The sequence below is a fragment of the Dipodomys merriami genome, unplaced genomic scaffold (genome assembly GCF_024711535.1).
Source record: "Dipodomys merriami isolate MVZ:Mamm:240054 unplaced genomic scaffold, mDipMer1.0.p SCAF_5, whole genome shotgun sequence".
Classification (NCBI taxonomy): domain Eukaryota; kingdom Metazoa; phylum Chordata; class Mammalia; order Rodentia; family Heteromyidae; genus Dipodomys; species Dipodomys merriami.
In genome coordinates this window covers 73,056,729-73,071,008 of record NW_027206068.1, presented here as the reverse complement: position 1 = coordinate 73,071,008, position 14,280 = coordinate 73,056,729, and the positions used below count along the sequence as shown (strand labels likewise).

Below are 14,280 nucleotides of genomic sequence, written 5' to 3'. Positions count from 1 at the left end.
AATGGTGACATAAACAACCCAAGTGCTCAGGCTTACCTACACCATTGATCCTGGACTAGGATATATTCAGAATGACTTTTCTGAAAGGCTTTGTTTGCGTAAGGGAAAATCAATGGGAATTGATTCGTTTTCCCAATAGGTGAGATAAGACATTAATAGAAATTACCTATTCCCCATTAGATGCATGCTGAATCACATTTTAGAACCTTATTAAAATGGGAATGCCATACATATTATTATAAATATTTGTCTGTTTTGGTCACATAAAATTGAAGCATTTAGCAATGAAAACTTTACTATAGATGGTAGGTCAGTCTTTTGTTTTCAGTAATACAGCAGAGAGTAATACATGTTAATGCTTATGCTATTGTAAGACTTAAAAAAAAACACCTCAAAAGACACATTCAGTTTTCCAAATGGAATGATGGATTAAAAAACCCTAGTCAACTAATACTTTAAAAATATCAACACAAATTTGTAGGTTGGTGCTTCATGGGCATAAAACCATGATGGAGGAATATGCCAATGTTTTCAATGGGGAAATAAATAGAAGGGAAAATATCACACTTACTGTATTATTTTTAAAGTACTCAGGTAACTGGGTGCTAGAGGCTCACACCTACCATCCTAGCCACTCCAGAGGTTGAGATCTGAGAATTGCCATTCAAAGCCAAATTTGAGCCCAAGAGATTCATCTCCAATTAACCCTTAAAAAGTCAGAAGAGGTAGAATATTAGTTTTGAGTAAGAAGAGCTCGGGGACAGCATTCAGGCACTGAGTTCAAACTGCAGGATCATCATCATTCAACGCCCCCCCCCCAAAATCATATATTTGTATGACATATATCATTTACCTGGATAAATATATGTATATAAAAATCATATATATTACTTATCTATATTCATTTATATAAATCATATATATATATATATATACATATATATGGACACATAGATAGCAATTGATCTTGGGTGGAACCTGTTTTCTTGCTGTGTTTGGATGAAAATCCTTTGGAAAGATCAGTTCTAGATCCATCTTCTGCAGGATTCTAAAGAATCAATAAGAAACATCTCCTTCTTGTTATCTTTTGATCCTTTGACCCTATTTATCATCTTATTTCCCCCTATTTCTTATTTTAAAAAGTAATACATAATTATGCATTGGTAAGTCAGTAAACACTATCCTAAATATAGTGAAATCCTTCTTGTTATCTTTTGATCCTTTGACCCTATTTATCATCTTATTTCCCCCTATTTCTTATTTTAAAAAGTAATACATAATTATGCATTGGTAAGTCAGTAAACACTATCCTAAATATAGTGAAATATTGTTTAACTTGATTTTGCAACTTAGAAAGTATCTTCAGAGAAATATCACCAACAGTGCAAAGTTGAGTTTACTTGGAGTTTGATGAAGTACCTAACTGAGTCCGCTGTCCTTGACAGAAGAAACAATTGGAAAATAAGCTGAGCGTGAAGGTACGTGTATAAGGGAAACGTGGATCACACAGTAAATCCTCTCTTATTTGTAAGTTAGTGCTAGACCAGTTCCTGAGAACAATACTATCTAAGAAAACAAACAAGGTTTATAGTTGTGCAAAGAGGGTTCCATCAAGCGCCTCCAATTATAAGTACCATGTATCTTGATCCATGCCACCCCTTTGATTATGCTACCCATCCTTCCCAGCCCGATCATCACACACACAAAAAAGACTAGGAATCCATTGAGTTACCGTGATCTTGAAACAAAGATGGTATTAACTGAAATCAAGACCAAAATACAACTCTATTCTGTTGAACCAGTCAATGTGCTACTTGGCAAGGATACAACTAGTATGTATATTTCTCCTTCAGATTGCCTGCATGCTCATAAATATTTTGTAACCAAGGTATTTCTAAAACCAAGTAACATGCAGTGGTTATTTTCTGTATTATATGTATTTACCAATTATTATATATTATCTATATATTATATGCTATATATTATACTATTATTTGTCTTTTCAAATTGGATAAAATGCAAATAAATGGTTGTCCATATGTTGTATTTTTAATGAATGTGTTTCTACATGTGCTACTTCCCTTAAACATGAACAGTGTTTACAAATAGGCTAAACTGACAAATCTTCTAGAGTCTATTTTTATTATATTTAGGCAAATCATTTAGGTGAACTAGTGGTCACAAATTTGATTCCTTGGCTAATTTGTTTATGAAAACTGGGAGAGAACAAGGGGATGGATGACAACATTCAGAAGGAAATGTACTCATTACCTGACATATATTGCCCCTCTGTACATCACCTTTACAATAAATTTTTTAAAGTATTTAAGGCATAGCTTCAACTAGGAAACAGTCCTAAATAAGGCCAAATCAAATGAATAAGTGCTTTAATCATTAGGTTTAGATTTTATCATTTCAAAAGTAATGGTTCATGTTACATGGGACCCTGCCAGCTAGTTTGGGTTTACTAGAGACTGTCAGGTGGGAAGATAAGGAATGATTTTATGTGTTTAGTCACTAGAAAAGATCCTTTAATCCCAGCAGTCAGGAGTTCTTCAACTGTGTAAATCTTTTGTGTGTATTTGGTTTATCTTATTTAGTCTCTACAGATTTTCTTACTTCTATATATCTTCCTGGGTGAGCTTATGTAGGAAAGAAATGACAACATATAGTTTATCGTCATTTTGGGTAACTAACAAACTCATAGGCAACTCATAACTAACAAACTCAGAGACAATGAATATCACAGTTGTTCACAGTTCAATTTCAAGAATCCAGGCATACTGCATCTTGTATATATATTTTGCTAATTTGGGGAGGGGAAGGGAAATAACAAAATGCTGAACCATGGATACAGGTTGACCCATTGTAACAACGAGATTTACAAGACACTATGTTAAAAATGCTCCATAGGAAATGTGCTCATTATCCTACTCATGTAACTATAACCCCTCTGTACAGTATCTTTACAATGAAAAATATATATAAATAAAAAAATAATCCAGGCATACCTCTGAGAGAACCATACTTCTTCATTTCTTCTCAGTGAAGTACACACATGCACACACACACACACACACACACACACACACACACACATACACAAGCATACAAGCACAGAACCCATTTTACAAGAAAACAAAAGCCTTCACCAGGAGAAATTCTGTGGTTGAGCACCAACCAGTTAAAAGAGCAAGGGCATTGAACTTGATAACTATTATTGGACTGCCTTGTCTAGTGAAGTTATGCTGGATAGTGATAGAAAAGGAAAGGCTGGCTTCTGCCTTGACAGTGTTCTCATCCAAGAGGAAGATGTGCTAAGCAGAGTTTCTCATGTGTTGGAGTTGGTATCAGATGTGTGTGCAGCAACCACGATACTAGCAACCAAAGCCCACATTTGCACAATTGAGCTTTCCACTGTAATATTCACTCTCATTATTTGCTGTGTACTAACTGCTCATTAAAGGTTCGTTCTTTCTGTCCTATTCCTAAATTGTTCTTCACAAAATAAAAATACCTAGAAACACTTGGTGGAAAACAACAAGGAATATCTAGAGAAATTTGGTGCCATTCTTGCTATTTATAAGTGCCATCTCACATGTACCAATTATACCTTCATATCATACTTTAGTTGGTAATATCAGCGTTCCTTGTGTTGATGTGATTGATCAAAGCAAGTGCTGGTGCCACCAAGTCTCATCTGTCATTATCTAATCCTCAGCTCCTCACATCTCTCCTTATGCTTGAGCCTCTCTGCTCAGGAAGCTGAGATCTAAGGATCATGATCCAAAGCCAGCCCAGACAGAGAGGTCTGTGAGATTTCTCTCCATTGGACCAGCAAATGTCCTAAAGCCCAACTGTTAGTCCAGTGGCAGAGTGTTGGTTTTGAGTGAAAATGCCACCTGGGAGCCAGAAGTCCTGAGTTCATACCCAGTACTGTCCTCCCCACCATGATATTACTTAGTCAAGCCAGTAATCCCATGCTTGATGTACAATATAGGCATCCCACTTTGTATTTACCTTTTTCTTCTTTCATTTCCTGACACTTTACAAATTTTTAGTAGTTCAAAAGTTGACTATTCCTTTAAACTTACAATTAAATTCATGTTATACTGTTACTGATAGCCAAAGTTGTTTGAATGGCCTTAAGGTCAAGATATCAGATCATGTTATGCTGTGATAAAGAGGTTTTCATGTGAAGCATACAATGCTCTCTTCAAGCAACAGCCATTTCTCTATTAAATGAGAAGCAACATTCCCAAATCTTTTCAGCTATTCTTGGTCACCATGAATCCCTTTCTTCCGGTAAATTCTCATTTCCCTTAGTTAATCAGCACACCACCCAACCAAGCAAGAAACTCAAGCATCTGAGTGACAGGAGAATCACGAGCTTGCAACACCGATTAAACACAATGAAGCTCTGAGCATCCAAACGCTGCTTCCGGACAGGCCAGGAGGCGAGTTCACTGACCTGAGGAGATGTCGATTTGGCTCATCCTGATGTGCGTGACATTGACCCTGACGCCCACTTTGCTCTCGGTGAGGTCGATCTCCACGTTGCCCAAATTGTCTGCGAAGTGGCTGAACAGCAGGAGACCGTTGGGGTTCCAAGTCCTGAACTGGAAACTGACCGAGAACAGGTCCTGGTGAGACCTCCCAGGTACCTCCAGGTAACTCGTAGCATTAAAAAAGACAGGGACTGTGTAGGGCTCCACACAAGAAAAACTCAAATTTCCCTAAAAAGAAAAAAGGAAAGAGAAGAAAAGCCTGAGTGGAGACATAGAGGTATCAGATACACATTCCCGCAAGAGGGTGGATGAGGGGACCATTTCACAGATCTCTAACCAGAAACTCAGCCTGAGGCAAGCAGAAACTGAAGTGCTTGTGAATCTATCTGATGAGCATCCTATCACAGCCGGCCATCTCTCATTGAGAGTTTGACGTCCTGATGGGATGGGCTGACATTGGGATGCCTGTCTTTCAGACTCAGGAAGGACCTGCAGCACTGATGGGGCCAGAACACAGGCTGAGGGAGATGGGTCCTCCCCCTCTTCCTCTCCCTCACCCAGGCCAAGGCTCAGTATGGGACTGGTCTCACAGTGAATGATGGTTATTTGCTTGCTGGCATTGAATTGATATTCCAGAGCAAATACCTTGGGGTTTATCGGTATACCTACTATAAAAGAATTTATTAACTGCTTGACATGACTATAATTGTGATTACTACAAATTATTTTGTTATCCAACTCAAAATTCATTTAAGTTCCTTAAAATGAGTTTATCTACGCAATGCATTCAATCTTATGGACTTGGTAAAATAACTGATCTTTTGGTACAAACACTATTGATTTGCCATCCACATACACTGAATTAGGTATTCTAGCACCTCCGTACCTTTTCTACAAAGATCTGAAAACCTGCATTTGTTTCAACTATTTTATCCTGTTGTAATAATTTAAGGAATGTAATAGGATGGTATCTTTTCATTAGCTGTCTCCATCTCTACCTCTAAAACATACGTGTATGCACATATATGTAGGTATACATGTATATGTTATGTATGTACTATATATATACACATATATGTATAATTTCATATGTTACAATGGTGTAAATTCACACCCTATTTATTCTGCCTATTTATTCGATGTCAACACATTGTGGGCAGGTTGTCTTTCTACATTAATATTCAAATTAAATTGGCTCTGTACTTTTGCAGATGAGTCTTTGCAACTGCGTTCTTTGGCTGAGAAGAACTGCCTAAGCCAAGCAACTGAGATATGACTATTGACTGCATGCCTGTGTGCTGGGCCTGATTCCCCACACAACGCAAGACTCTTCCTGAGTAATGGTGCTGACTCAACCCCGTGTACCAGGAAGACACAAAGGCGTGGGGAGAAGGGCTGGATCAGTGCTCCCATGAATCCTACTGAACTATCAGCGCTCACATCTCTGAAAGCAATTTTTGGTTTGCTATAAACAGTTGGCTTTATAAGGCTGCTTATAAAATGTCTTATTTGTCTCTCATGTGCCTACAATTTTTCAGAAGGTATGTATATTAGGAGGCAATAGTAGATCCAGCCCTCTATGTCTGACCCTGAAATTATTTGTGAAAATGGAATACATTTATAGGAATATTTTATGAATATTATATAAACAGAGACATATATTTTTGCATTTCAAGTTTGAAACAGCATTTATAATCACAACATACTCTGTAGTTATGTTGACTTGAAAATGAATGTGAATTATAATACAATGATCTGTGGTTGGATGTAGCTCTGGACCAACAGTAAGGTCTAGAGGGGAACAAGAATATTCCAATGATGTAAATTCTTTTTATTTTCTTTTATTTTTATTGAAACAGCGATGAGCAGTGGGGGTTAAAGTTACATAAGTAAGTTAGTGAGTACATCATTGCTGTAAAGTCTGTCTATTTCTAACTCAAGCAACAATTTCTAAATTACAACAGGAGCAATAACAACAAACAACAACAACAACAAAGCACAGGGATGCTTGTGATATTTTCTCCAAAGCATAATTCTGGAGGAGGTGATGCACATACTGCTGATGACTAGAAACAACACTATGAAAGAGTGCTACCATTTTGGTAGTCCCATATTGCGAGCCTCCAGTCTGTATCTGTTGCTCACCGTAACTTTGGAGCACTACTATGCCAGGTTATCTGTCAACCTTCTTATCTACAAAATGTTTATATTTTCTTTCTATTTGCTCTTAGGTTTCAGTACATATTCATAGCACACCCAAGACAGTCTCTGCTGTCTATAAATGTAGCCATTCCTGTTTTTCACTGCAGTCATAAGAGAAATTTTCATCAATGCTCAAATTTTAATTATTCATATAAATTCCTTATTGTTCTGAATAAAAATATTAAAGAAGCATTAACTTGTATTAAATGGCTGGTTTATGGTTTCTTATTTCCAACCTGAACTCTGTCTACTTATCAATCCATATCCATTTATCCAACAATATACGGGTTATTTTTAATCTGAGGCCCAACTTTGAGGGAGATAAGGCCATCTGAATTGTTTTAAAGCCCAGGATAAATACTCAAATACTCATGATCTATTTATTTCAGTGTTTCTCCCTCAAGTGTATTGCTCTCCAGAATCTCATATCTCAAACACTGTTGAAACATTACATTGCTGTTTGGAAATAGCTATTAGTTCTCTGGAATTGAACTCAGGGCATGAGTGCTCTCTCCCTGAACTTTATTACTCAATGCTAGCATTCTACCATTCAAACCACAGCTCCACTGTCAGGTTTTTTTTTCAGGTTTTTGGTGATTTATTGGCCATAAGAACCTCACAAATTTTCCTGCCCTGGCTGACTTCAAATTGTGATTCTCAAACCTTAGCCTCCTGGGCAGCTAGGATTACAGGTGTGAGCCACCAGCCCCCAGCTTAAGTTAACATGATTGATAGATCCTCAGCAGTTCACTGGGATAGCAAGAATGTTGACATATTTTCTAAGTTTTCCTTTTTTTCCCTAAAATTAGTGGAACCAACTCATCCAAGAGCCAGAAGAAAACCACCTTGAGCTTTTTGTTGCACGATTTTTTTTTAATGGCACGGCAGTCAAATTTTGTTGACTGGTATACTATTTAGTATCATTCACGTTTTTGAAAGAGGCCATTCATTTACATACTTGAATAAAATCTTATCTTTGAAGGCTTAAAAGTTGAATATCATGAAGCACTTGGTTTCTTAAATAAGAAACACAAGCAAATGCAATTAGACAGTTGATAAGAATAATAGTGTTGATTTGCCAGGGTGCGATATATGCTGAAATCATGAACACAGGCTGTAATATTCTGTGGGCCAGCTAAGGAAAACCTGCTATATCTCTCATGTCAGTTTTGTCTCATATCAAAGCAATTATCCTATTCTCCTATGTACCTCCACAAATGTCAGATAACTACACAATGTGTTTTACATTCTGGAACCCAGACAAACAAGATAAAAATGTGGTGATTTGGTGCTTCTTGTTCAATATCCCATAAAAACAAAAGGCCCTTGGAATTTTTAATAGACCAGTATTGGGCTGAAGAATCAAATTCTTACCACATTTGATGGCTCTAATTTCTTCCGTCTGGCAAGGTCAGTAATATTGATTCCATTGTAGTTAATACTCTCCATGCAACCTTTGAAATTCTTTCTACTACTTGAACTTGGTTTGCCAGAGAAAGGTACACCTCCAAATGTTATCTTTGAAGAAAAAAAGAAATCAATATATATATCCACAGAAGAAAAATTATGACTATATACAAAGTCAGGTATCTTATCTCAATCAAAATATACAGCCATGTAGTGTTCCAAAAATCTTTGCATATTGCATTATGTTGTTGTTGAAGTGCATACACAATCATTCATTCTAGTAATTAGGTTACAGCTTAAACTATAACATAGCAAACATCCCTTGCATCTTTGTCAATTTAAAGCATTTGATAAATTTTCCTAAGAATATTTTAAATGATTTTTTCCAGAAAATTTCTTTTACCAAGTAATATGACATTGTTATTCTTCATGGTTATCATTCAATGACACAATATCAATAAATATGGTTTGTAATCTCAAGAAAACTAGCACTAGTATCATATGTGGATAAAATTGCAGCTTAGAGCAAGGAATATTATTGGTTTATTCTTCATAGACATACTATAGTCCAATGATTGGCAGAGCCAAAAGTTCATTAGACTTATTTTGAGTACAGAAAAACCTCAAAAATATCATTACTATAATGATTAGGGACTTCTTTGGATATAAGGGTTATAAGTAGAGCAATATAGGCTCAGAGATATTAGAGGTTTTTCAAGTCATTATGCTTTCATGTGTCCCTTTAGGTATTATTTCTTAGAAGAGCTGTTCATTTTCCATGCCTCTTTTGTCAATGTGTACCATTGCAGTATTCAATTTGCAGAGTACACAATAACACTTAGTAGTTATCTACAGTGCCAGAAGCATTTACTACTACTGTATTCATATATTAACTTGCAATCACATCTGCAATCCAAATACATATAATCCAGATTCTGTTTTTCCTTCGTTTATTTGGTTTGTTTGTCTTTTGTCAGCCATGAGGCTTGAACTCAGTGCCCAGATGGTATTTTTGAGCTTTTGCTCAAGGCTTGCTCAAGTGCTCTACCACTTTGAGTGACAATGCCACTTTTTTGGTGGTTTATTGGAGATAAGAGGCTCATGGGCTTTCTTGCCTGGGCTGGCAAGAAATCCTCAGATCTCAGCTAGGATTACAGGCGTGAGCCAATGGAGCCCTGCTCCTTTGTTTGTTTGTTTTTTTATGTCATCAGTATAAGTTGTTTTATTTTTAAGTAAAAAAAAAGCCATAGTTAATACATTTGTAAAAGCCAGTATATTGTAAAGGTAAAAAATGCTTTTTGTTCTAGGAGTATTCATATATACATTATTTTCCATTATTTGGAGCCCTGGCATTTTAAAACGCTTCATTGGTTTTAAGGAAAAAGACTAATTAATGTTAGTTTATGATGCAGTATGTTTTAAAGGTTTCCCTTAAAATTAATTAATGTTAATCATGTTTAGTTGAGTATATGTCATGTTACATGGAGTTCATACATGAGAAAGAAAGAAGAAAACTGAGAAAATAAAAACATGTAAGAAAAGATTGAGCTGGGCCTGGTGGCTCACCCCTGTAATCCTAGCCACTCAGGAGGCTGTGACCATAAGATTGAGTTTGAGGCCAGCCTGGGTAGAGAATTATATGAGACTCTCTCAAAAATAACCCCCAAAACAACAGGGCAGGAGGTGTCTCTCACGTGGTAGACCTGAGCTGCTTTTTTGGGTAGTACCCATGCTCAGATGCTAAGGACTTCTTACACCAATGGTAAGACATAGTGGTGGTAACATGGAGTGATGCATTTCCTATTTGCAATTTCTTTTATCATTTTTTTCCCAGAACTGGTAGTGATAAAAAAAAATCAATGCAGGTCCCTTTCTGCAGCATGAGAGACTCAAGTGAGCTGATTGCAACCATCAGATGAGTTCTCATCCCAGTTCCTTTTGTAAATTATCATGGAATATTAAGTTGTCCTGTCCTATTTCTAGATATAAATTTTCATCAGTAAGATAAGGTGGTTGAACTAGAAAAATCTCTTGGGGTATTCTACTTGTTCCGATCATATTTTTTAAAGTATGTGTTAGGTTAAAACCAAGTTCATCCATCTTGTATAAAGTCTTATAAATAGCATCGTGTTCACCATTTTATTAGCTAGAAAGTCTGACGGAGACCTCTAGATGCCTCTTAGACTGCACCCTCTCCACCTTCTTCAGAGAAACACAATGCGTGCCAGCCCAGTACAGGCCACACACATTTATCAACCTCTTGGGAGCTACTTTTGTCTCATAGTGTTTAATTGGAAGGGCTGTATGTGATCTCAAGAGCTGTCATTAAGCGGGGAGGGGACACACTTCTTCCGTCTGTCTTCCTTTCAGCTGGCTGGAAAGCAGTTGGCATGTGAGCCGCCTTCTTAGAGTGTGATGCCCAGCAGCATGAGATAGCATGCCAGAGCAGAACAAAGGCACTGCCAGGACCGCCACTGGGATCTAGCACGGCCTGGGCCGGGAGTTTGAACTGAGAGGAAATGTGCATTTGATACATGGAGCATATACATGTATGTGTTTACATAGGAGTTAGGACATATGCATTGTGTCCTCATACAACCAAAGGAGAAACACGCTGGTGTATTCCTTATTGGACTGGAGGAATATGAGTTACCCACTTTCAATCTGCCGGTAAGGGTCAGAAATGGATCCAAACTCAGCCTTCCAATTCCATTTGCACTTATGTGATTGGCATTCTTTGTAGTCATAGCCAGTGTTTGGTTTTATGATGGACAGAGAGTTATTCCCTCCTTCCTAAGCAAAGGAGTATTACAAAAGATAATGGTGTAAAATAGCATTGCATCAAAGGACAGATAGACTGATACCAGGCCAAACACTCATCTATTGTCCTTTCCTTGGCTTAAAGGAGAAAAGAAAAGAGGTGAGGCAAACCCATGTTTATCATCCTCCCACCCAGGCTATGGCTGAGCTGGCAGCTTGATAATCAATTGTGACTGACACTCATTGCCCAGAACTTGCCTACAGGGAAGAATTCCATGTTGGGTGATATCAAAGGTGTGAAGATGTGCATCATGCCTCTTCTCCTGATATCCATCTTCTATAATCTCCTGCGACCGAGGCAGAGCCAGATCATGCTTACCTCAGGTCAGGACTGATTTGATACCAAGTCATTATTAAAAAATCAAATTACGTAAAGCTTAAATGACATTACACAGAAACGTTAACATGACACATGAGTTCATGTCCACACTTAACTGCCCTGTGTGCTCTGAAGGTTGTGTACATCTAATGTGTACATCTATTGTGTCCCGATGAGGGAAACGTCGGCCATGTGGTGCTGACTCCTTTCCCAGCTCCTTCCAAGTTCATAGCATGAAATTAATCATGCTGTATTTAAATCATGAAAACCAGTGCATTCTCCCCCTTCCACCCCAGAGATAACTGGCTGGGAGAAAGGCCCAGCACACCTCTGCCGTCAGCATCCACGCCCTGAACCAACACAGCATGGTGAAAATAAGAAGACTGGGTTCGTTATCCCTGAGGCGAGACTTAAGACTTCAATAGGAATGCCATATGATTTATATGGTTTGGGTTATTTTAGATTTGAGCTGATTTTCATGAGGCCTATGAGATATATATCTAGTTGCTCCAAGCATACAAATGTGAAATGTGAATGAAACTAAGAGACTGGCTAACAGAATCTCTGGATTTCATGCAACAATAAGCACTTTATGTATGTATGTATGTATGTATGTATGTATGTATGTATGTATGTATATGTATATATAATGTAAAGATATAAACATACACTGACTTGACTCTTATAATCCATACCAATGACTGCTCTCTCTGGAAGGAATAAGACCAGGCTGTTGCTTTGCAAAGAGAAATATGTAAGTCTATCTCAATTCTTTCAAAGTAAACAAATTCCTCCTAAGTGTCTCTCTCTCATACAAACATATCCTAGGCATTTTAGTCTACAGCTGAGGTTCCCAAAGTGTTTTGTATAGACGGGTTTTAAAGTGCCCACGAAACCATCAGCCATGTATGGACAGTGCTATGTGTGTATGAATATTCATAGGATGCATCACGAACGCAGTAGGGTCTATGACCTCAGCTTTTTAATTCTGTCTTCTTTTTTATTTTAATTTGAATTGTGTTTGCCCATTGCTAATGTTTCAGAGTTGCTCACCTCTTCTACCACACGTGAGAGTTCCTTAATGGAGGATGAATAATTCATCTTCAAGTTCTCTGTGCATTGGGAGATAATTCACAGGAGCCAAGAGTTACACTAATTTAGAGGAGCTCAAGATTGCTGTGATTTCTGACCTCTTTCCCTTTCAATAATCATTTTGTGCTGAAAATATATGGGAGTTTAATTATTTGCCAATAACCTTTAATTTGCTTGATGTTAATTAAGTCACAATCAGGGTTTATGTAATCCTCGTCCATACTAACTCCATATTTTGTAGTGTACATAAAATATTCAGACCATACAAAATTTACAGGCTCTTTGAACATACGAAGAAAAATTTTAAATTGCAGTGAAAATTCTGACTTTATCTCATGTTTTGCCTTGTGATGAACAAAGTCCACATTTTAAAAATGACACAAACTATAAGTGGCATACATAAATATAAGGATATGTATCTATAATGTCAGCCTGGGTAACAAGGAACACAAGCTGGCACAGAAAACTTGTAGAGGGGCCACAGTAAAGTTAAACATGGTGAAGCATTGTGTGCATTCACAGTGAAAAACACTACCCTGAGGGGTATACTTGTCTGATGTTGGATAACACTTTCCTATAACTTGTGATCTTTGTGAAGTAGAACATCTTGTTGTCTGATAAAAACAGAGCCTACTATAATAGCATGAAACACAGCAATAGAGAGAAGGGTTCTATTAAATTGGATTCCAAAATCTGAGTACAAGCATACTCATCCCATTAGCAAGCATTTACTGCTATTTGAGTAGGAGATGAGAATATATTTGTGCATTTTCAAATGGCTACCAGTTATTAGGGCCTGACGATGAGGTTATTTGGACTCACTAACCTAGAAATGTTATTGAAAAATTAGTAAGACTCCCAGCTCCATGGGCTAAGAAACTTTGAAAAACTTCAGCTAAATAATATTTTATCCTTTATAATCTAGAGCGATTTCTAACATTGTATATTTAGTATTACCTTTTTTATGTAATATTCTAATAAGAACTTTTATCTGTACTTTTACCTTTTTATGTAATATTCTAATAAGAACTTTTATCTGTACATGATTGACTGATGGTTTTGACGGATGTATAACGTTTGAATTGTTACCCAAATAATTTATTGAAAAAGAACCTAAAAGGCCTACTAGCATGTTTACATATAGATATTCATATATCTTACATATATATGTACATATATTTGAAACATGATGAACATTGATTTTTATCTTTTAATCTTTTCTTGTTTGGAAGATAAAGTATGTCTTGATACACAATCTCTAAAATATGGTATGTTTCATCCCATTTATTTCACGACAATTATTTCTCAGGAAAGAGAATAGAGCCAAAGGCCTATCTACAGCCATGGAATTAGAAAAGGACAAGATAAACCAGAAATGATGATTTCTTGTTCAATATTTTGTGGTAAACATCATTCTGTCTCTAGCGCCCTGCACACACCGAGGAGGAATCAAAAGGATGGTTGATTACCAGTTGTTATGTTTTGAATGTTGATTGCCCCCAGAGGTCACTACAGAAAGACCTGGAGACTGCAAAATGGCCATCCTGGAGGATGCTAGGGGTGTTTAAATAGGTACGATTTGCAACAGAACAGCCTCAGGTGGAGGCCTGGCTCTGCCTCCAACACCCCCTCACATGTACCTCATAGTCCAAGTCCAGGTAGTCAAACTCTCCATTGGTGCGGAAGTGCTGCAGGCTCCTGTCCAGGGTGAGGTTAATGCTGCGTCCTTGGCGCTCAACCACCACACAGTGCCAGTGGTTGTCGTCCAGCAGACTTCCGGCCATGACCGATGTGTGCCCATAGATGGGGCCCAGCTGGTTGCTTCCTGAGGCATGGGAGCAAAGGAGAAACAGCCCAGTGACTACACAGTCCACTCGCTTTCTGGGAGATTTTTCCTTCCACAACGCCCAGTGGTGGGTTTCCTGGCACAGC

The 14,280-nt window shown here is 37.5% G+C and overlaps 1 protein-coding gene across 1 annotated transcript in view; it reads right to left on the bottom strand.

Annotated features, from left to right (window-relative positions):
- Window positions 1-14,280, bottom strand: part of Cntnap2 (contactin associated protein 2) — a 1,671,549-nt gene that overhangs the window by 944,693 nt on the left and 712,576 nt on the right. Inside the window, exons 6-8 of the mRNA XM_069996967.1 lie at window positions 13,989-14,173; window positions 8,085-8,228; window positions 4,472-4,736 (exon numbers count right to left, since the gene is read on the bottom strand). Of these exons, the coding sequence (XP_069853068.1) occupies window positions 4,472-4,736; window positions 8,085-8,228; window positions 13,989-14,173 (594 nt within the window). The remainder of the gene's footprint in view (window positions 1-4,471; window positions 4,737-8,084; window positions 8,229-13,988; window positions 14,174-14,280) is intronic.